The 24965-nt window shown below is 38.1% G+C and overlaps 1 protein-coding gene and 1 non-coding gene across 2 annotated transcripts; both read right to left on the bottom strand.

The window, feature by feature from the left end:
- Positions 1–9833: 9833 nt before the first annotated feature.
- On the bottom strand, positions 9834–10795 carry LOC130949932 (uncharacterized). Its single transcript, XM_057878527.1, has 2 exons — positions 10658–10795; positions 9834–10598 (listed from the first exon to the last, which is right to left on the bottom strand). Exons 1-2 carry the CDS (start codon positions 10793–10795, stop codon positions 9834–9836), a joined length of 903 nt encoding a protein of 300 aa, XP_057734510.1.
- Positions 10796–15016: 4221 nt separating this feature from the next.
- Positions 15017–15123, bottom strand: LOC130952727 (small nucleolar RNA R71). The gene has a single exon (XR_009074904.1). It is a non-coding gene; the product is annotated as a small nucleolar RNA R71 (small nucleolar RNA).
- Between the last annotated feature and the right edge of the window lie 9842 nt (positions 15124–24965).

Below are 24965 nucleotides of genomic sequence, written 5' to 3' on the forward strand. Positions count from 1 at the left end.
AACAATCCCCGGCAACGGCGCCAAAAACTTGGTGGACGAAATTGTGATCAAAATTCTTGTATCATTTGTGATCAATGTTCTAATTATGGCACTGGTTGAATTCACAATTCCGTTCAACTAACCAGCAAGTGTACTGGGTCGTCCAAGTAATACCTTACGTGAGTAAGGGTCGAATCCACAGAGATTGTTGGTATGAAGCAAGCTATGGTCACCTTGTAAATCTCAGTTAGGCGGATTAAATATTGTTTATGGTTTTCGAATATTAATAATAAAAAGAAAATAAAAAGGATAGAAATACTTATGTAAATCAAGAGTGGGAATTTTAGATAAGCGTATGGAGATGCTGTGCTCCTCTTTGAAACTCTGCTTCACTATTCTCTCTTCCAATCCTTCTTACTCCTTTCCATGGCAAGCTTTGTATAGGGGTTCACCATCAGCTGTGGCTACTTTCAATCCTCTCGGGGAAATATCCTATGCGGCTGTCACTCGCACAGCTAACCAGTCTGGAGGCATCACCCATGGTTGATGGCTACATCCCATCCTCGCAGTGAAAGCTAATGCTCACGCACTCTGTCACAGTACGGCCAATCACCGGTTGGTTCCCGCTCCTGCTGGAATAGAATCCCTTGATTCTTTTGCGTCTGTCACTAACGCCCAGCAGGTTGCAAGTTTGAAGCACGTCACAGTCATTCATTACCGGAATCCTACTCGGAATACCACAGACAAGGTTAGACTTTCCGGATCCTCATAAATGCCGCCATCTATCTAGCTTATACCACGAAGATTCTGTTGGGGAATCTAAGAGATACACATTCAAGCTCGGTTGCATGTAGAACGAAAGTGGTTGTCAATCACGCGCGTTCATAAGTGAGAATAATAATGAGGGTTATCTAACTCATTACATTCATCATGTTCTTGGGTACGAATGAATATCTTGGAATAAGAATAAGATAGAGACCGAATAAAAGAAGATAGAATTGCATTGATACTTGAGGTACAGCAGAGCTCCACACCCTTAATCTATGGTGTGCAGAAACTCCACCGTTGAAAATACATAAGTGAAAGGTTCAGGCATGGCCGAGAGGCCAGCCCCCAAAACGTGATCACTCGATCAAAATACAGTCTAGGATGAGATTATGATAGTAAAAAGTTCTATTTATAATAAACTAGCTCCTAGGGTTTACATGAGTAAGTAATTGATGCATAAATCCACTTCCGGGGCCCACTTGGTGTATGTTTGGGCTGAGCTTGATCAATCCACGAGCTGAGGCTTCTCTTGGAGTTGAACTCCGAGTTATGACGTGTTTTGGGCGTTCAACTCCGGATCATGACGTTTTTCTGGCGTTTAACTCCAGACAGCAGCATGAACTTGGCGTTCAACGCCAAGTTATGTCGTCAAATTCCGAATAAAGTATGGACTATTATATATTGCTGGAAAGCCCTGGATGTCTACTTTCCAACGCCGTTGAGAGCGCGCCAATTGGAGTTCTGTAGCTCCAGAAAATCCATTTTGAGTGCAGGGAAGTCAGATTCCAACAGCATCAGCAGTCCTTTTGTCAGCCTTTTTCAGAGTTTTGCTCAAGTCCCTCAATTTCAGCCAGAATTTACCTGAAATCACAGAAAAACACACAAACTCATAGTAAAGTCCAGAAATGTGAATTTAACATAAAAACTAATGAAAACATCCCTAAAAGTAGCTTGAACTGACTAAAAACTACCTAAAAACAATGCCAAAAAGCGTATAAATTATCCGCTCATCACATATCAATCCAATGGCTATGGTGAATCACCTTGTGACTTTCAAGAACCACCACCATATGCCTATGAACCATATCCTCAACATAACTCTCAACCATACTCACAAGCCCCTTCTTACCAACCACCTTCATATGACCTTAATCCATATCTATCCTACCAACAACCATATGAGCCATATGAACCACATATAGAGCCACCACCATTCCAACATCAATATTTTCAAGAGCCACCTCCTCCACATTATTACCAAGATGAACCACCTCCAATATATGAAAATTTTCAACCACAAGATGAATACTACTTTCCACCATAACCTCCCATGGAAGAATACTCATATCCATTGATCCAAGAGCCACATGATCCTAATCATATTATCCAAGAGGAATAAGAGTCAAGGGATCGTCTCAAGGAAGTATTGGATCAATTTCAAACAACCATGGAGTGTGTTGTGCAACAAGTGGAAAGAGTGGAAAACATAGAACCACCACAACTCTACCAAGAAGAACCACCTTCCTACTATGAACCCTCCCCCCAATTTAATGAACCCTTCCACCCACCCCAATCTCTAATGGATGAAACCCTTGGTGTTCTTGTTCAAGGGCAAGAAGAGATGAAAAGGGATGTGCAAAATTTCATGGCCGCCTTGGATGCGGTAACAAATCAATTAGCCTCCCAATGCTTGAACACTCAAGGAACTCCCATGGCTACATGTGGAGAATCAAATGAAGAACATAGCATGAAGGAGAGATTAGAAACTCCGGTGGGAAATGAGGAAAGTTGCTTTGTATTGGAACAATTGGAGGAAGCTTTAATTGTTGAAGACAAGGAAGAAGTGGTAGAAGACTTAGGAGATGCGGAGCTTCTATGGGAACATAGAGTTGAAGAAAACCCCTCCAAGATGATTGAAATTGATGCTAGGGAGGAAAGTGCACACCTTCCAAGGCATACTCCATATGAAGACTTGGATGGGATAGAGCAAGGATTGAGTTCCCTTGGTGATGAAGATCAAGCATCAAGTCTTAGTGGTGAAGAATCCTTTGAGCATGAAGAACCTTCTCCCGTTGGATTTGAAAGCGTTGAGGAGGTAAATTTTTTTCACCCTCCCTATTATGATTTGAGTAAAGAAAAAGGTTTAGATAAAATTGTTGAACAAAGGATTGAGATTAAGAGATCTTGTGAAGAGGTGGAAGTCCCTAGAAATAGAAGAACGGGGGTAGGTTATGCTTTGTCAAGACCTTTGGAAGCATCTTTACCTAGGTTGCCATCTACTCCCTCACTTGAGTGGGTAAAATTCATTTCTATTAGCTTTATTGTCCCACTTGAGTATGGCTTGCTTGAAACGGATGGTCAACTTAGGATGCTTTGTGGGATGAAGCGTAAGCGAAAGATGTTTCGTAGTTGGCGTTGCAAATCAAGGCTCATTTTGGTTGATACTTCAAGAGTTGAATACAAAGGTGGGAATAGTGCTCAAATAGATGGGTCTAGGAGGATTGTTGGGCACTTCATAGAGAATTCATCTTGTTCACCACCCGGATGGACCAATAATGATGATCAACTTCAAGACGGGTGTGAAAATAAAGTGTGGGATCCCGGATTAGAAAAAGATGATCAACTTTTGGAGCCCCAAGCTTTTGAAGAACTCCATCAACACTTGGCTCAATCCATGAGAAATCTTGGGGCACAATGGAGAACCAAGCATTGGTGGGAGTTCCAAGATGAATTCAAGCATAAGCCACCTTGAGAGGAGCTTCCCATAAGTCCAACTTAAGGACAATAAACAAAAGTGCTAGGTGGGAGACACCCCACCATGGTAAATTCTTTTCATTTTTTTTCTTTTGTACATACTAATAGAATTAGTTTAATTTCATGTCGTGTTGAGTTTGTTGAGTCTAATTGGTAGTTTAGTATGTTAAATAAGGTTTTATGGTGTTTTGGTAGCTGTTTGGAGGTTTGGAATGCTTGGATTGGTGCAAAAAAAACATAGCAACAATTTTTTGAAAAACAGAGCACCATCCACGCGTACGCGCACTGCGCCCGTATGCGTGCATCGAGCGTATTGGACCATCCACGCACGCGCGCCATGCGTGCGTACGCGTGGACTGAGAAATTTCACCTTCCATATATTTTCCAGAGAGTTGTGCCTGCGCCGCGCCAACGTTGTGCCTCTGGCACAAACACCACTTGCGCGCACGCGCACAGGACGCGTACGCGCCACTCTCGAAATAAATCATCCGCGCGCGCGCGTACGCGCGGATTTCCTTCCTTCACCACATTTCTTTTATTCTCCTCTTTCTATTTCTTTCCTTCTCCTTTCTTCTTCCCTCCTCCTACCCCTCATCCAACACTTCCAAACACCATCGATAACCATTTATTTTAGTTAACTAATTAGTTAGTTAGTTAGTTAGTCGATTAGTTAGTTTTAGTTAGTTTTCATTTCATTTTCTCTTTTTCATTATAAGTGTTGGATTATTGACTTTGTTTACTATGCATTGCTGCCTCCTTATTGCCTAAATGCTATTTTAGCATGAATGTTTTTTTAGATAATCTTCGTTGGATTCTATGATTGAGGTTATATTTTGCTACTTGGTTTTGAGTTTTTCATGCTCACCTTTTAAGAATACCAAGTGATGAGAATTGCCTTCGAGCTTGTAACTCTACTTGAATTACATGATTTGGCCACCATGTGATTTGAGCCTTATTCTGTGATTAGGCAACCTCTTGGTGGATATTGTGCAATTACCTTAATGCATTGTATTTCATGATCATATGCATCCATATGTGTTTGACTTGAATGCTTTCATGCTTCTTTAATGCTTGTTTTACCTTACAAGTTTACTTAAAGCATCTCAAGCACACTAGGATAAGTGAAGTGCATGCTTCTTTTGTGACATCGCCCTTTTATGCTAATGTGTGTTCTAAATCGCGCAATTTAGAATTCACACACTTATTTGTCATTAATGTCACACTCACCTAATTCTAGTGATTTACCTCATTCCAACAATTATGCTTCCTTGTTTTTGTTCTCTCATCTTATGGTGTTATATTTTTGTTTTTCATGATGGATGCACCACAAGCAATAACGGAAGCAAGACTAAGAACACGTAGCAATCCAGAGAGTCGCCGTACCCCCTTGCTCATCTTTGAGTGCACCGAGGACGGTGCAAACTTTTAAGTGTGGGGAGGTCGTCCGACCGGTCGGCGATTTTGGGTGACAAATTTCTAATCCTAACACTTTTGCATTTCATTCTCGAATTTTAGGATTTTTACTTGCATTTTCTTAATTTTGCATATGTATACAAAATAAGCTTAGTCAAAATAATGAAAATTTTCAAGATTTCTATTTATAGGGCATCTCAATTGATTTGAGTGAAAACTTTTCATAGAGCTTGCTTGAATTCTATATATCTTGTGGATCATGTTTTTGAGCTAAGAACACAAGCTTGTGAGATTTGAGCATAATGGTGTGGTTACATTTTATAACCAGTTATTTTTCCTTCTTGTGTGCATTATTCTCTTTCTATGATTGTAATCTTTGATTTGTTTGATTCTTTATATCCATTATTTTGTGTATTCATGCATTTATATGATTGAGGCCATCATTTTATTTAGCTCACTTACCCAAATAGCCTTACCTTTTATCTTCCATTGTTAGCCAATTTGCACCTACGAATAACCCACTTGTTCTTTAATTTAGCACATTACACGCCTTAAAGCGGAAAACAATAAAAGTCCTTATTTGGATATTTGATTAGCTTAGGCTAGTGTGTGTGAGTATCATTCAAGTGTGAGAACCTTGGGACATTGGGTGAATAAAAGGGTAGTTTTGTATTATTATTGGAAATATTGGGAATCGGGTATATGCTCATGTATTGATCAAATGTAAAACCTTATGCATTGATACTCTTGTATATAGAAAGAAAAAAAATGAGAAAAACAAAAGAAAAAGAAAAGAAAAATAAAAGAAAAATAATATGGAAAAGAATAAAAAAATAGAAAAAGAAAGAAAAGAAAGAAAAGAGAAAGAAATGAAAAAGGGGACAAAATACCCCAAAGCAAAGTGTAGCTTAATAAAATCAATGCATATGTGTTGTGAAACGAAAAGGGATACATGAGCATGTGAAAAAGTGAGAAATGGGTAGTTAGGTTAGAACTTAATTGTATAGGATGTCATAGGTTAGGTGGGAAGTCTAAGCTTATCAAAGATTCAAACTTCAAGCTCACTTGACCAAATATGCATCCTACCTTGACCCTAACCCCATTACAACCTAAAGAAAAGACCTCATGATAGATGTGTGCATGCATGAAATATATGTTGATTGTGAGATGAAAAACAAATCTTAGAAAGTATGATTAGGGGAGAATTGAGTGAATCAACCCTAAACACTTGAGCGAATAGAGTGCAAATACATCCGGTGAGGGTTTGATGCTCAATTACATACTTCCATCCATAAATATCGCTTTTCATGCAAGTTTGTAAAAATATTTAATGACTCAATTCAATTGTGGTTATACCTGCTAGTCCTTAGCCCTTATGCATATATGCTTCTTGGGAATTGATTTATTTTGACCAAGCAATTGCATTCATTTAGATAGTTGCATATAGGTAGATTGCATTTAGTTAGTTTCCATTGAATAAATGCCATGCCTCCTTACTTCATTCTTTTAAGCATGAGGACATGCTTGGTTTAAGTGTGGGGAGGTTGATAAATCCCATTTGTAGGGTTTATCTTGTGCTTGATTTAAGGAATTTTATGACCTTTTACCCACATTTATCCATTGAAATAGCATGGTTTTATAACTTCTCCTTTAATTGTGCTTAAGAGTGAAAACATGCTTTTTAGGACTTAAAATAGCTAAATCTAATTCTCCTTGATTCCATTAGATGCCTTGATATGTTTGCTAAGTGATTTCAGATTTAGGAGACAAGGATTGAACCAAGGGAATGAAGGAAAAGCATGTAGAAATGGAGAACTCATGGAGAAATAAAGGAAACGCAAAAGCTGTCAAGCTGACCTCTTTGCACTTAATCGACCATAACTTGAGCTACAGAGGTCCAAATGATGTGGTTCCAGTTGGGTTGGAAAGCTAACATCTGGGGCTTCGAAATGATATAAGATTTTCCATAGTTGCTACACGTTTGGTGATGTGTACGTGCACTGTACGCGCACACGTTGTTGCTGCCATATGATCCACTTAAAGCAATACGTGGCCAGCGAATTCTAAAGCCTTGTGGGCCCAATCCAACTCATTTTTGATGCTATTTAAGCCAAGGATTGAAGAGGGATGAAAGAGTTAGTTACCATTAGTTTAGTTTAGCTTAGTTTAGTAGTTAGAGTTAGTTTCTAGAGAGAGAAGCTCTCACTTCTCTCTAGAATTAGGATTAGGCTTAGTTCTTAGATCTAGGTTTTCATTCATTCATTCTTCTACTTCTACTCTTCAATTCTTTGTTGTTACATTCATCTTCCTCTATTATTTTGTTGTAATTTTCTTTATGTTGTTCTTGTATTTTGTTGTAGATCTACTATTGTTTCTTCTACTTTCTTTCCATTCAATCCAAGGTAATTCATAATAATTGTGTTCCTTTTGATTTGTTGTTGTTTAATTCCTTGCAATTGAGTAGTGTAGATTTACTTTTCTTGCAATTTTACCATGCTTTCCTTTTATGCCTTCCAAGTGTTTGATGAAATGCTTGGTTGGATTTTAGAATAGAATTTTATGCTCTTGGCTTGGAGAGGTAACTTAGGAACTCTTGAGTTACTAATGTCCAAGTGATTGATGATTGGGAGCCATTGACTCTAGTTCTCACTAATTGGATTAGTAGAGAATTAAGACTTATAGACTTGGGTTGATATAGCTCATTTGACTTTCTTTTACTATTATTTAAAGGATGATTTAGTGAGATTAATCCTTGCCAATTCTCATATTGTGGTTAGTGATTAGGATAGAAATTCTTGACCACCAACCCTTGCCAAGATCTTTTTAGCCATTAGTTTACTTTTTGCCATTTATCTTTCATGTCTCTTATCAAAACCCCAAAAATAACTCATAACCAATAACAAGACACTTTATTACAATTCCTAGGGAGAACGACCCGAGGTTCAATACTTCGGTTTATAAATTTTAGGGGTTTGTACTTGTGACAAACAACTTTTTGTATGAAAGGATTATTGATTGGTTTGGAAACTATACTTGCAACGAGATTTCATTAGTGAAAATTCTATACCATAAAAAATCCAATCATCAGCAGTCAAAAGTGAAATCAACAATTTCATTAGAAATAGAACAAACGGAATTATTCACTTTATTAATATCACTTCGACTTTCACTACAATGTGTTTCTGCTATTAAATCAGCCATTGGATTTGAAGCATCACTTTCATTACATATAGAAGAAATATCTAAATCATAACAAGACTCGACTGAAGAAACTGAGCTGATATAATGATAATTAGAAAAATTACTAACCGTATGTGATTCTACTTCATCAGAAGAATCATCTTTATTGTCTACAAGATGAAAATTACTTAAATAATTACGTAAAGTTAACACGTAATCGGAAACTTCCTCAACCTGGTCCATAGGGCAATCTTCGAAAGATCTTCAAGACAAACAGTCCCAACCAGTTGGAGCGAAACCCAACTCTGGGTAACGCAACTTTACTAAGAGACCTTCCGAGGACAAGTAGCACCCTTCACAATTATAAGAATTTAGTGTTTGGTCAACATTCAAAGGTTTTAACTTAGGATTATACATCCTAAAATCGACATGCAGCTGTTCGACATATAGATTCGAATCTGCCTTGACAATTTCAGGCTTGCCATCCTTTGTCCAGAGAAGAACACTTTGATGCATAATTGAGAGTACGGCTCCCACACCGTGGATCCAGTCTCGCCCTAACAAAGCATTATAACTTGATTTTGATGGGACTACCATGAACACAATATTTCTTTCGGATGATCCAACCTTTATAGTCAAAGTGACCAGCCCTTTTGCTGGCGTTGAACTCCCACTAAAGTCAGTCACAACAATATTCGTGGGAACTAAATCATCAGGATGCTTTCCCACTTTCATTAACATGCTCTCAGGTAGAAGGCTAACTGCTGCTCCACCATCAATCAAGACTTTATTTACTTTGATCCCACTCAAAGTGGTGGTTATATAGAGTGGGCAGAGATGAGACATTTGTTTTTCAGTGGGCCGAAGGAAATACCCCGACTCATCCTCCATGTCATAATCTTCCTCTGGGTCACCTTCGTATTCCCCCAGATACTCTGTTGGAAGGATCAAAATCATTCCAATTATGTCGTCATCCCATTCTTCAAAGTATTCTTCATCAACATCGACTTCTTTGTTTTTGTGGACTCCAGAGGATTGGGCTATCGCCTTTCCTTTTTCCATCTTTGCAGGAGATAGAAGTCATTTTGGACAAGTCTCTCCATCGGAAGGAAAGACGATTCAGGAATGTACAGAGGGTGTTTCCCCTTGCTTACTTTTGTCTGAGGCTTCTTATTCTGATTGAAGTTTCTCCTACCTCCTCTGCCTCTCGGATACCCTCTGGCTCGACCACGATAGTAAGGATATTGACTTCGAGGGGGTCCTCAACGTTCGCACTGTGGATTGCGTCGATATAGAGCATCCCGTTTCTGGAACTCCTGACAGTTCCAAATCTATTGAACACCTATAGCCTGAGATCGGCTTAAGGGTGCAGCCACATTTTGTTGAGGAGTCTTAGAACTCTGACCCTCTATGCACCAAATCGGTTGTCTCTAGCGCGTTTGCTCATCTCTATGAGCCAATTCTTTCTTCATTCTCTCTTTTTCGAATATTGCCACTGCTTCGGCGTTAAAGACAGCATTACACCGGGGACACAGAGATATGTCCCGGTCTTTAATCTTTTGCTGAACTAGGAAGTCCAACAAACCGTCCCCTGCCCGGGGATACACCGATCTCACTTGTGACTCAAAATTATCAAGAGCCACATCAAAATCATAGGACATGCCAACCATGTTTACTCCAAATCATGGCTCGACAAAGCTGGCATCAACATCGAAGGGATCAACATCAACCTTCATTTATTACTTGCCATCATTGAATTTCAACCGTCCTTCCATTATTGCTTCCTGAATTAAGTCACTGAAACAAACACAACTGTTAGTCGAATGACTTGTTGCTTGGTGAAACTTGCAATAAGGTTTTCCTTTTAAATCTTTCACTGAAAGTAAAGTTCTACCCTCAGGAAGAATTAATTGTTTATCTTTAAGCAACACATCAAAAATCTGATCAGATTTCAAAATATCAAAACTATATTTCTTTCTACTTTTTAGTTTTGAATCATTCAACTTTTCATTACTAGGATGCTTTTTAAGTAAAGAACAAACATATGGAGGGCCTTTCTTAAGTTCGGCCAAATCGACTTCTGTTTCGAAATCGAGTTCCTCCTCTAAGGACTCCATAGTCACATAGGCAACTTTTTCTTTTTGAGTAAAGGATTTACTCTTCGATCTTTGTTCACTCCTATATTTCTCTTTCTCCTTTTTCATGAGTTCAGTCTGATAAACTTTTTTAGCCAAATGGGCTAAATAAGGGATATGCACATTAAGCAGCTTTCTGCGTATATAAATTCCTAGCCCCAAAGTTGCTATTTTAACTATCTCACTCTCAGGTAATGACACATAGCACCCACTCCTAGCGTTCTTGAAATGTATCAGATAATCATCAATGGTTTCACCATCTTCACATTTCAAAGCTACTTGATCAGTAACTGCCACATTTATTTCCCCCGTTAGAATTGAGCATGAAAAGCAGTTTCCAACTGATTCTATGTTGCTATCGAATTTGGTCTGAGATTCGAAAACCAAGTGAATGCATTCTTCGTTAACGAAGAAGAAAAAAACTTCACCTTCAAATTTTCATCATTGGCTAAGTTTTCAATCTCAACCAAATATTGAGCAACATGTTCAGTGGTTAATTCTCCAACTTTCCTGGCAAACTTTGTGACTATCTTTGGATTTTTTACCCCTCTTGGCACTTCAGCCATTTGAATAATTTGGAGGAAAGCAGACACAAAGTGTGGTCAGTTCATAAAACCAACATTCAGACCAACTCAATTCAGTACTTCTTCCACAATTCTGGTGACTTGATAACGTTCACTGCCATGATTAGCACGTAACCTGGCCAGAACTTCATCTGCATTTTTCCCACGAGAAATTACATGAGGATTTTCTTCATTAAAAACATTATTTTCATTTTGAAATCCATTCCCGAATCCTTCATTATTTCCTCTGGCATTATGCCCTTCACCCTCATCATAATCAACAATTCGAGCAATTCATTCGACTTGTCAAGCAAGACGTTCGAATTTCGATTCGTGATCAGCCATCATAGGATTCAGAATTGTGGTCATTTGTTGAGTCAATAAATTGACTAAGTCATGGTGACTTTCTTCTACTTGTTGTCGATATACTGCCATTGAATTAGCAGCATTCGAAGTAGAGCCCACATTATAATCACGAGAATACTCGGAATGCTGCTGTGGGTTTTGAGTATTATTCACCCCACTTGTACTTCCAAAAGGAATAGGTGGAACAAAACCACCCACTAGTGGGGCATAACAAAGAGGAAGATCATATGGAGGCCTACCAGCGGTTAATGGAGGCTGGAATGGTGGCAAAGTGCCACGTGGACGAGTGTTACGTCCAATATTTCCAGTTTGAACAGTCGTAACTGCTATACTTTCACTTCCAAATGCACCTTCCGAACATGAAGTCACGTCCGCTTGTTGCACAATTACTGGTATGCTATCATTGGTGGATGAACCACCATTCACATTTGACATTTCATCAGCCATGTGAATGATCTTTCCACTTTGCAATCGCATACACCGAATGACACCGAAAAATACTTATTTGACACACTTCAAATTTTTAAAATTGTTCCACTGGGCGTGCTAATTTTTTTGTCGATTTTTAGCAAATTGGTGGTGGTTCGATATCTAGTGGTCTGGGAGCGAAACCTACTCCTCTTTACATGTACCACTTTTCTAAAAGTACATCAAAGTGTCTTCAATTAGATGACGTTTGAGATAAAAGATAAAATAAAATTTGAAAATTGATAAAAGAAATAGATGAATAAAGTTTTTGAAAAGAAAATGTACTAAAAACGGAAAAGTTTGCGTTGAAACTTAAAAGAAAAGCAATAAAATGGCTTTAACTGAGTCAAGGGGCTTTGACATGAAAACTAAAAATGCAGAAATGTAAATTGGACATTGAAAGTAAAGAACGCTTGAAAGATAAACTTGCTTGAAAGATAAATTCTACAAGAAAATAAATTGAAAGAAGACAATGTGGAAGGAACCCTACAGAAAAATGACTCAATCGCAGACTTAAGAATTCTCTAGGGATGTGAGTGTGCTTGAGTGTTTTTCTGATCAGTTAAAGTTCCAACCGTTATTCCCTAAAACTTTCTAGTATTTATAATATACTTTTGGTAACTGACAATTAATTACAAAATCACAGCCTTGAATGCATATCCCTTGGTAACCGTTCCCGCTTCTTTGTCTATAGACGTTACCCATGATTTCCTCGCGTGATGAAAGCCTTTAACTTCTCCACTACCATAACTGCTCGATCCACTTATTCGAATATCTTATTTGATTACTCATCTCGAATATCTATCCAGTTAGACCCGTTCGATTTAATAAAGCATTTCGAAATCCAACCCGTATCGAGTATCTCCAATTAATACCTGTGCGTGCATCCTTTTGACAACTGCTTATATTTTCGACTACTTCCCTGCTTCGAATCAACGCACCTTAATCGAAAATATTTTTCGATTAACAAATGTTAATAGTCAATTAAGATCCTAAGTGCCTGTTGAGATGTCACTTAACTTGTCATATTAGCAAATTTTGACACAATCATCAAAGAAAATGACGGAAAGACTAACATGACTAATTTAAAATCTTTAAATGACGAATTTGATGATTTTTTTCGAAAACTAATTTAGAGAATGAGTTATTTTTCAAGGATTAATTTGACCATTTACTCAAAAAATTATCTAAAAAGAAATACAGTTGATGCGTGAGCATCTTTCTTATCTTTTTCTAGTGAATTTGCACTTAAATTGTTGAGTTTAATCAAGAATTAATCATCTTTTAGCCACTATGGATGCTACTTTGAGTCTTGTGCAATTCTCTTTATTTTAGGTAGCATTCAGCTGGATTTGATGGAGTTTCTGCAGCACAAGAATTGAAGGAGAAAACTAGCGAGGAGCGACGCGTGCGCGTACTTGACGCGTGCGGGTGATTTGGAGCTTTCCATGACAACGCGTGCGCGTGGCTGACGCGTACGCGTGATTTGAAGATTTGCACGGCGACGCGTGCGCGTACCTTACGCGTACGCGTGACACGCGAAAACGTGGCATGCGCCACGTGCAGAAAACGCTGGCGGCGATTTCTGGGCTGCTTTTAACCCAGTTTTTAGCCCAGAAAGTACAGATCAGAGGCTGCAGAGTGAAGGCATCAAGTGGTCCCCATCCATCAATTGAAGACTTGCCGATTCCCATAATTAATTATGATTTAAATTTAATTTTAAAATAGAAAAAGATATTTTTTAGTTTTAGAAAGTAGATTTTAAATTTATTAGGATTCAATATAAAAGGATTTGGAATCAGTTAACTTTGGAAGCCATCAGATTGGAGCTCAGTACATTTTACCTGAATCCTTATTTTTCCTCTCTGAACCATGAGCAATATAACCTCCACTGTTAAGGTTAGGAGCTCTGTCTATTGTATGGATTGACATTATTACTTTTCTATTTTAATTCATGTTTGATTTATAATTTAATAATTGTTTTCATTCTTTATTTTATGAATTTGGGTGGAACAGAAGTATGACCCATGTTCTAATTGAGTTCTTGTATAACTTGGAAAAGCTCTTTACTTGAACAACAGTTTGAGAACATATTATCCTGAATTTTTAATTGTTTGTATTTAACGGAATACGTGACATATAATCCCCTTATTTTTGGATAATTAGGATTCTTGTGGCATATAAACGGGAATTTGATCATCACCCTCTAATTGGAATTAATTAACTAAGGAATTGGCAATTGATGAATTTTAGAGGAGACTATGAAGATCTAAGGAATTAGGGTCTAGTCACATATAGTTTGCCATGAATTAAATCTTGCATGATTAAAAAAGTTAGTAAGAAAAGCCAATCCAGAAAATAGATAACTCTGAAGCCTTAACTATTTTCTCCCATATTTTATTCCCAACTTATTCACCTGCTGTCTTCAAACTCTTAATTTACTGTTTAATGCTCTTTGAACATCCAACACTCTTTTCTGTTTGCCTAACTAAGTGGTTTAACCAACCATTGTTGCTTGATCCATCAATTCTCGTGGGATCGACCCTCACTCGCCTGAGGTATTACTTGGTATGACCCGGTATACTTGCCGGTTAGTTTGTGGGTTATAAAATACCGCACCAAGTTTTTGGAGCCGTTGCCGGGGATTGACTGTGATTAACAACTATTAGTTGTTTGATTGCTTAGATTAGGCTTTTTAGTTTTAATTTTATTTAACTTTTGTTTTATTATTTTCAAAAAAAATAATAATTAAAAATTAAAATATTTTTATCTCTTTACACAGGTTACCTCACTAGGAATTCTCTGCACTCTGACGTAGAGATTCCTATCTTTTCTTGTTTTCTGTTTGTTTATGCGCAGGAACAGAGACAAAGAACATCTCTTAGACTTTGATCCTGAACCTGAAAGGACTTTCATGCGACATTTACAACAGGCAAGACTTTACAAGGCTGTGGAATCCGCTATGGATCCTAACAATGCTGCTAATGCCAATGTGACAAACCCGAATGGAGATGAGCAACAAAGGAGAGTGCTTGGCTCTTATTCTACTCCTACTATAGATCTTTATGAAAAAAGCATTGTGGTGCCTCCTATAGCTGCGAATAACATTGAATTGAAGCCACAATTGGTCACCCTGGTGCAACAAAATTGCCAGTATCATGGTCTTCCCCACGAAGACACAAATCAATTTTTTCCAATTTTCTGCAAATTTGTGATACTGTGAAGACAAATGGAGTGAACCCAGAGGTGTACAAACTAATGCTCTTCCCATTTGCTCTAAGGGATGGAGCAAAGCTATAGCTAGATTTCCAACCCAAGGAGAGTTTGGATACTTGGGACAAAGTTGTTACTGAGTTTCTTACTAAATTTTTCCCACCAAAGAAGCTGACTAAGCTTAGAGTGGAGGTTCAGACCTTCAGGCAGAAGGATGGTGAAACTCTTTATGAAGCTTGGGAGAGATACAAGCTACTGACTAAGTAATGCCCTCCGCACATGTTCTCCAAATGGACTCAACTAGATATCTTTTATGAAGGTTTGGGTGAAATGTCCAAGATGTGCTTAGATAATTCTGCAGAAGGTTCATTACACAAGAAAAAGATACCAGAGGAGACTATTGAGCTTATTGAATTGGTTGCTAGCAACCAATATTTATACTCATCTAACAGAAATCCTGTGAACTCTGAGGCTCCTCAGAAGAAGGGTGTTATGGAAGTAAAAACTCTTAATGCTATTCTTGCCCAGAAGAAGCTTATGTCTCAGCAAATAAGTCTACTTACTCAACAGATGGGTGGCATGTAAGTCTCAGCTATCAATACCAAAATCTACCTCAAGAGGCCTCTTATGACATGACAGGTAATTTTGTGCAAAATGATAATTATGATTATGCTCAATTTTCTTCTAAATAGGTCAATTACATGGGGAGTGCTCCTAGAAATCCCAACAACGATCCCTATTCTAAGACCTACAATCAAAGGTAGAGAAATCACCCAAATTTTGGGTGGAGAGAGCAACCTCAGAGGCCATAGAATTTTAATCATAATTTTCAGGGTGGTTTTCAACAGAATAATTTTAATAACCACCAGTTTCAGTCATCTCAGCAAGCAACTTCTCAGCGCCAACAGAATAATGATTTGGAAGCGATGTTGATAAGTTTTAGACAGGAAACCAGAGCATCAATCAAGAACTTAGAGATTTAGATGGGTCAATTAGCCACAAAAGTTAATGAAATTGATCAAAGGACCACTAATAGCCTTCCTGGTAATACAGTGGTGAATCCAAGAGAGGAATGCAAAGCAATCACCTTGATAAGTGGACAAGCGGCAAGTATGGAAGCATAAGTTACTGATGAGCCAGTAGAAAAAGATTGCAAGGTTATTCAACTGAGAAGTGGTAAAGTAGCTGGCTCTGAGACCAATGTCAATGAAGAGTTAGTTGAAAAAAAAGCTCCAGAGGAGAAGAAGGAAGAAGTAGAGCATGCCCCTCCAAAGCGTGCGGACAACCCATTCCCAGACTCTCTTGACACTCATCCTACATTGCCAAAGGCTCCTGAGTACAAGCCTAAGATGTCATATCCTCAGAGACTTCAAAAGGAGACCAAGGACAAGCAGTTTTCAAAGTTCTTAGAAGTCTTCAGAAAGTTGCAAATCAATATTCTTTTTGTTGAGGTTTTGGAGCAAATGCCTATCTATGTCAAGTTCATAAAGGAGCTGTTGTCAAAAAAGAAGCGTTTAAAGGGGGATGAGACAGTAGTCCTGACTAAAGAATGTAGTGGCGTAATTCAGAGTAACTTGCCAAGGAAGATGCCAGATCCAGGGAGCTTTCAAATTCCATGCACCATTGGGAGCACCACATTTGAGAAAGCATTATGTGATCTGGGAGCAAGCATCAATTTGATGCCCTTGTCCGTGATGAAGAAGTTGCAAATCCAAGAGGCACAACCTACAAAGATAGCATTACAGATGGCAGACAAATCTACGAAGCCTGCATACGGATTAGTGGAGAATATCTTGGTCAAAGTGGATAAGTTCTTCCTCCCAGTAGATTTTGTGATTCTTGATACAGGGGAGGATGAGAATACCTCTATAATTCTAGGAAGACCATTCCTAGCCACTGGAAAAGCTCTGATTGATGTAGAAGTGGGTGAATTAGTGCTTAGAGTGCATGATGAGCAACTAGTCTTTCATATCTTCAAAGATGTACATTCAGAAGGTGAAAAAGAGAGGTGCATGCAAACTGAGCTCATTGATCCAACCCTTCAAAAACCCCTGATGATGCACATCAGAATCTGCAGCTCAAACCTCCCTTGGTAACAATCAATAAAATTCCTCCTGACATCAAATCTAAGTTTGGTGTTAGGAATGCATCATCCACCAAGGAAGAGGGTCATAAAAAGAAAGTACCCAGAGGATGGAGAAACAAAAAGATCCCCACTGAAGGTTTCTCCCCAAGAATGAAAGTGGTGTTGACTAACAATCCAAAGTGGATTATACAGTAACCAGAATCCTCTCTCTGGAGCATATTGAGCTATGTTATGGAGACACAGGAAAGAAGTTCAAAGTAAGGGGTGAAGAGCTGAGCCCCTATGATCCTCCTCCTTAGAGGAGCTGACCGTCAAGCTAGTGACGTTAAAGAAGCGCTTGTTGGGAGGCAACCCGATAATTTCGTATCCTTAGTTATTTTTCGTAGTAGTAGTTTTCTTACTTATTTGATTTTTATTGAGTTTTCACTATTTTACTGATCATGCAGCTATTTTAGAAGTAGGAACTGAATATTTCACAAAAAAAAGAGCACATGATGCGCAAGCGTCGCTGGCGCGTATGCATCATATGTATGTGCGTGAAAAATAAAAGTGAACAGAGAGTTGCGCGGGAGTGGCGAAGGAAGTGTGCCTTGCGCACAAATTGTCTCATGCATACGCGTCCATGACGCATGCGCGTCAATCGCGATTTTGGCACTCCACGCGTACGCGTCAAGCATGCGCACGCGTGGATGAATAAAACCGGCGTAAAAGGTGTTTTAGCTAGAGAGTTATGCTGGTGTGGGGCTGAAACTATGCTGGGCGCATAAGCCCCACCACGTGGACGACGCGTTCGCGTCGTTTTCCCATTCTGGCTGTCTACGCATACGCGTCTCTTGAAGTTTGTGCGATCCACGCAAACGCATGCCTCACGCGTACGCGTCGCATGCGATGCCCAATTGAACCACCTCAGCGCCTGATTTCAAATCATCCACCTCCCAAATCCTAATTCTCTCTTGATCTTTTATCATTTTATTCTTCTTTCATCATATTAATTACTTTTATGTCTCTCTCTGTTTGTAGTTCTTCTTTGCTTAAGGACAAGCAAACCTTTTATTTTGGTGTTGACGCTTCGCTTATGGCTTTTCTGTCTAGCACCAAAGGGAGAAGAATGTTCTTCATGAAGGAATGAGATGACCACCAGCATAACGGAGGTGGTTGAGTTCCTTTCATTCTATTTCTCCTCCATTCTTATTGTGTTATCTTCTATTTTCTGTTACTTTAATTGCTTGCATGATCTTTAGTAATATGATAAAAAAAAAATTGTCTCATGTATTACTCACTAAAGCTTGAATTCAAAAGAAAGAGAAGTGGTGTATTGCATGAAAAATTAAGTTATATTTAAGAGTAGTCTTATTTACTTAAATGTGGTGGTATTATTTGCGATTTTTGAATGCATGGTATGAATAGTGCATATTTGAATTTGAATCAAGGGATGTTGATGTATAAGGAACAGGGATTTAGAGAATTCATAATATTATCCGGATTCTAATTCCGAATGACAGTAACATTCTTCTAATTCAAAGGAGAGTGAGATGCCAAAACTATTCAGGATTGCAGTTATAAACCCCACTATAAGAAGAGACATGAGCTTAATCGAACTCTCATTCTCATGCAAATTCACATCCTAAGCCTATATTAGTTTTGGTTGCTTGAGGACAAGCAACAGTTCAAGTTTGGTGTTGTGATGCGTGAGCATCTTTCTTATATTTTTCTAGTGAATTTGCACTTAAATTGTTGAGTTTAATCAAGAATTAATTATCTTTTAGCCACTATGGATGCTACTTTGAGTCTTGTGAAATTCTGTTTATTTTAGGTAGCATTCAGCTGGATTTGATGGAGTTTCTGCAGCACAAGAATTGAAGGAGAAAATCATCGAGGAGCGACGCGTGCGCGTACTTGACGTGTGCGTGTACTTGACGCGTGCGCGTGATTTGGAGCTTTCCATGGCAACGCGTGTGCGTGGCTGACGTGTACGCGTGATTTGAAGATTTGCACAGCGACGTGTGCGCATACCTGATGCGTACGCATGACACGCGAAAAGGACTATCGACGCGTACGCGTGACTGACGCGTACGCGTGACTGACGCGTACGCGTGGCATGTGCCACGTGCAGAAAACGCTGTGGGTGATTTCTGGGCTGCTTTTGACCCGATTTTACCCCAGAAAGCACAGATCAGAGGCTGCAGAGTGAAGGAATCAAGTGGTCCCCATCCATCAATTGAAGACCTGCCGATTCCCATAATTAATTATGATTTAAATTTAATTTTAAAATAGGAAAAGATATGTTTTTAGTTTTAGAAAGTAGATTTTAAATTTATTAGGATTAGATATAAAAGGATTTGGAATTAGTTAACTTTGGAAGCCATCAGATTGGAACTCAATACATTTTACCTGAATCCTTATTTTTCCTCTCTAAACCATGAGCAACTAAACCTCCACTGTTAAGGTTAGGAGCTCTGTCTATTGTATGGATTGACATTATTACTTTTCTATTTTAATTCATGTTTGATTTATAATTCAATAATTGTTTTCGTTCTTTATTTTATGAATTTGGGTGGAACAGAAGTATGACCCATGTTCTAATTGAGTTCTTGTATAACTTGGAAAAGCTCTTTACTTGAACAACAGCTTGAGAACATATTATCATGAATTTCTAATTGTTTGTATTTAATGGGATACATGATATATAATCCCCTTATTTTTGGATAATTAGGATTCTTGTGCCATATAAACTGAAATTTGATCATCACCCTTTAATTGGAATTAATTGACCAAGGAATTGGCAGTTGATGAATTTTAGAGTAGACTAGGAAGGTCTAAGGAATTAGGGTCTAGTCACATATAGTTTGCCATGAATTAAACTTGCATGATTAAAATAGTTAGTAAGAAAAGTCAATCTAGAAAATAGACAACTCTGAAATCTTAACTATTTTCTCCCATATTTTATTCCCAACTTATTCACTTGCTGTCTTCAAACTCTTAATTTACTGTTTAATGCTCTTTGAACATCCAACACTATTTTCTGTTTGCCTAACTAAGTGGTTTAACCAACCATTGTTGCTTGATCCATCAATCCTCGTGGGATCGACCCTCACTCACCTGAGGTATTATTTGGTACGATCCGGTGCACTTGTCGGTTAGTTTGTGGGTTATTAAATACCGTACCAACAGTAAAAAATCCTATATATCAAATAATAGTTGGAATGAGTGGCAGCATTGCAATTTTTATGGTAAACTATTATAATGATATCCAAAAAATTATATTGTTAATAAAAATAAAATAAAAAAATACAAATGTTCTTGGAAGATCTAAAAATGTGATAAAAATAATTAGAAATTAAATATTTATTCTAAAAAAAGCTTTTAGAGATTAAATTTTCATACAATTTTATACAAGTATTAGAAAAATAAGATATTTTTATTCTTAAAATTTGATAATTTAATGTTAAGTAAAGTTCTTTTAAAATTTTTTTACTATGAATGACCAAGTTTTTATTTTGAAAATAAAAAAATATTCTAAAGATCAAAATTTGCTCCAATTTTTTTGTACCTTCTAAATAGTTATTCAAATATTTTCATAAAAATTCGGATCAAATGGATAAATCGTTTGTTAAATACAAATTTTTTTTGGCACTTATAAAAAATATAATATTTACAATTAATCTCTACATACAAGTGATTTAAATAAACAAGTCCAAACAAGTTTGTTTGACCTAATTCAACTCACGCGCCACTTTCTCTAACAAACTTTTCATTTAACGCACCAATATATAACTTCCTTTTTCATGCGAATTTCGTTTTCTTTTTCGAATTTTCTCAACATGTTCTGCATCTCTACGTTCCGTTCCATCTTTGCGTTTCTCCTCCTTCTCTGTGTTCTCTTCGTTCAAGTTCAATGCTCTTCTTTAAAGTTTTTGAAATCAAGCTGTGAAATAAGGTTTGAACAGTTATTTCGTTGTCGAAGATAATGAATGATTCAAGTTTAGACTGTTAATTGAATCAGAGCGAAGTGGATTATTGTTTCGAATCGAATGAAGCAGCTAAGGTGCGGTTTGATTTTAGTTTAATGTTGTTCGTTAGTAGTTTATGATTCTGTAGGTGATAAACCCCATTTTTAGAGTTTATCTTGTATTGAATTTAGAGTATTTTGATAACCTTTTCTCGCATTTAACCTATGAATTGGCATGGTTTTGTAATCTCTCCCGTATTTGTGTTTAAGTGTAAAAACATGCTTTTTAAGCCTTATTTTGATGAATTCTTGTTCCTCTTTGATTCCATAAGATGCCCTGATATGTTTGCTAGTAATCTCAGGTTGAAATAGACTAGTCATGGATCAAAGGAGTAAGGACGAAAGCATGCAAGTGGAGAGAAGCACAAAAGCCAAAGAAATTGATCTCAACCAAGCACGCGCACGCGCACAAGGCGCTTGCGCGCACATTGCAGAATCGGCCAGGGACGCGCACGCGTCGATGACAGCACATGACTTCATTAATGCAACACGTGCCTGGCGATTTGAGAGGGTTTCTGAACCCATTTTGGCGCCAATTGCTTGGAGAAAGGAATAAAAGGATGAAGGATTAAGGGGAAGGCATCTATCTAAGTCTAGCATATAGTATGATTTAGTTTAGAGTTAGTTTTAGAGAGAGAAGCTCTCACTTCTCTCTAGAATTAGGATTAGGGTTAGATTAATCTCTCTTCTTAGATCTAGGTTTAACTCTTGCCTCAATTTACTTCTCTTTCATCAAGTCTTAATCTTCTTCTCTTCCCCTTTCTAGTTATGCACTTTAACAATTGTAATTCTTCATTTTGTTTTGGATAGATTGTTGTTCATTTGTTTTCTTTCAATAATGCAATTTGAGGTAATTCATGATAATTGTGATTTCCTTGATTTGTTGTTGTTAATTCTTTGCAATAATTGTTGCTAGATTTCATTTTTTTGTTGTTGATTTACTATGCTTTCCTTTTATGCCTTCTAAGTGTTTGATGAAATGCTTGGTTGGATTTTAGTGTAGGTTTTATTCCTCTTGGCTTAGGTAGAGTAATTAGTGACACTTGAGTTATCTAATTCCTTTGTTGATTGATAATTAGAAGTTGCTAATTGATTTGAATGCCTCTAAAGCTAGTCATTCCTCTAGGAGTTAACTAGGACTAGAGGGATCAAATTGATTCATCCACTTGACTTCCTTCCATGGTTAAGAGGTTAACTAAGTGGGAGCAATGAACAATTCTCGTCACAATTGAGGAGGATAACTAGGATAGGACTTCTAGTTCTCATATCTTACCAAGAGCTTTATTAGTTGTTAGTTTATTTTCATTATCATTTACTTTCATGCCTCTTATCAAAACCCCAAAATAACTCATAACCAATAACAAGACACTTTATTGCACTTCCTAGGGAGAACGACCCGAGGTTTGAATACTTCGGTTTATAAATTTAGGGGTTTGTTACTTGTGACAAACAATCTTTTGTATGAAAGGGTTATTGTTGGTTTAGAAACTATACTTTACAATGAGATTTCATTAGTGGAATTCTAAACCGTCAAAAAGCCAATCATCAAAATGGCGCCGTTGCCGGGGATGCACAATGGTGTTATGTTATTGGTTATTGTACATATGTGAATAGTGTAAATATCTTCCTTTTTGCTTTATTTGCTAGTTGTAGAATTTTATTTTCTCTTTCCACCATGAATTCTCACTTTGGCTATGAGTGTGATTACAACTATGTTGTAGGTGATGAGGACTTCAATGAAGATGTGTATCAAGGATGGGACAACCAAAGGTGGGAGGAGCCATATGCGTATGATCAATCCTCTTGGCAACAACCTCCACCAATGCACTATTAAGAAGAGCCATTCTATGATGCACGCCAATCAAATGGCTATGGTGAATCTCCTTGTAACTTTCAAGCACCACCACCATACGCCTATGAGCCATACCCTCAACATCAACCTCAATCCCACTCACAAGCCTATTTTCACCAAACACTTCCATATGAACCCAATCTATACTCACTACACCATCTAACTTTTGAACCATATGAGCCATACATGGAACTACAATTCCAAGATCACTACTACCAAGAATCACCTCGATGCACACCACCTCCACAAATTCACCAAGAAGAACCACCTTCCTACCATAAACGCTCTTCCCAAAATAATGAACCTTCTTACTCACCCCAAGCCCCAATAGACGATCCTCTCACTTTGTTACTCCAAGGACAAGAAGCCATGAAGCGGGATACACTTGAGTTTGTGACCAATTTGACCAAGGTGGTGCACACTTTAGCCCACCAATGTTTGAATACTCAAGGTACTTCCATGACGACATGTGAAAAGTCAAAAGAAAAGCAAGGTATGAAGGAAAAATTGGACAATCCGGTAGAGAAGGAGAAACCAAGTTTTACGTTGGAACAATTGGAGGAGCCTATGCTCATTGAAGGAAAGGAAGAAGTGGTTGAAGATTTGGGAGATGTTGAAAGTCCATGGGAATGTAGCATCATGGAGCACTCTTCCAAGAAGCTTAATATTGATGTTAAGGAGGGTGCGCAACCTCCAAGGCATACCATCGTTGGAGATTTGGAAGAAGCTTATCAAGAGATGGATTCAATCATGGATGTATTTTTCTCTACAATGGAATCCTCTCCCCTTGGACATGAAGTTAAAATTATAAAAGAGCGTGCACAACCTCCCAAGGAAGACGGAAATGGCATGGTGTATATTGAGATTGAAGACTATGAAGAGGTTGATCAAGAGATGGATTCATTCATCAATGAATTCCTATCCTAAATTGAATCACCTCTCATTGGCCAAGATGAAGTTCTTGAAGACAACACCAAGCCAAGTGAAAAAGGGGATAAGGCTAAAACTGAAGAAGTTTGTGAAGAGGTGGAAACAACCAAAGAAGAGCCTAAAGAAGTAGACCGTGCATTGTCTAAGTGTGGGGAGATCTCCCTCCCTAAGTCACCATCCAAAACAACATTCAAGTGGGTAAAACTCTCATCCCTAAGCTTCACTTTTTCACTTGAATATGGTTTAATTGAAAATGATGGTCAACTTAGAGCTCTTTGTGGAATTAAGAATATGAGAGAGTTGTGTAGTGGTTGGAATTTCGGTATAAAAATCATAAAGGCCAAGGCTCTAAGGTATAGGAATGAGGATGGTACAGAAATCACCGTATATGGGCTTAGAAGGAAGCATTGGTGGAATAGAGAGAATTCTATATGTCAATCACCCTTATGTCAACCACCCATACGACAAAATCATGAAACTCAACTAACGGATGGGTGTGAAGATAAGATATGGGATCCCGGTTCGCTATGTGAAGACCAACTATGGGAACTCATATCTTGGGTAGAACTTTGCCCAAGCCCGATGATAATGGTTGGAAATTATGTCAACCAATTGAGAAGCAAGGATCCTTGGAGATTCAAGGATGAGTACAAACATAAGCCACCATGACAATAAGCATATCAAAATGTCCAATTTAAGGACTTAAACTAAAAGTGCTAGGTGGGAGACACCCCACCATGGTAAACTCTTTCCACTCTCTTTTAAATTTGCTTAATAAGTGATTTGAGTTACCATTGTAGGTAGATGTTTCATATAAATTTGTTTGTACAACTTAATTGTTAGCTTAGTCACATGAATGTTGTGTTTAGTAGTAGATGAATAATATCATATTGCATTTTTTTGTGAATTGCATTCTTGTGTTTAGTAGTAGATGCATAAAGAGTTGTGAGTAGTATGGGGAGCACTTGAACATTAGTTTCTTGGAAAAAAAAGGGGGGTGGACGCGCGTGCACAATGTACGCGCACGCGCCCCTGTGCGGATGCACCATCACCCATATTCCAGAGAGTTGGGCTTCTCTTGGGCAACCACTATGCCATGAGCCCAACCCGACCCACGCTGCCGCGCACTACGTGCGTGCGCGCAGATCACGAGATCATGGAAGTTCACGCGGAAGCGCACTTGCCGCGCCCGCATCGATCTACTGCTGCAAATTTTTTTGAGCCAAGCCCAGAGAGTTGAGCCGGATCT

This window comes from Arachis stenosperma, chromosome 9 (genome assembly GCF_014773155.1).
Source record: "Arachis stenosperma cultivar V10309 chromosome 9, arast.V10309.gnm1.PFL2, whole genome shotgun sequence".
In the NCBI taxonomy this organism is placed as follows: Eukaryota; Viridiplantae; Streptophyta; class Magnoliopsida; order Fabales; family Fabaceae; genus Arachis; species Arachis stenosperma.

Bases quoted from the DNA above. Each gene is read 5' to 3' on its own strand.
- LOC130949932 (XM_057878527.1), bottom strand. From the start codon at position 10,795: ATGGCTGAAGTGCCAAGAGGGGTAAAAAATCCAAAGATAGTCACAAAG. The intron at 10,599-10,657 runs GTGAAGTTTTTT...TTCGAATCTCAG, and splicing joins CCAATGATGAAAATTTGAAG to ACCAAATTCGATAGCAACAT.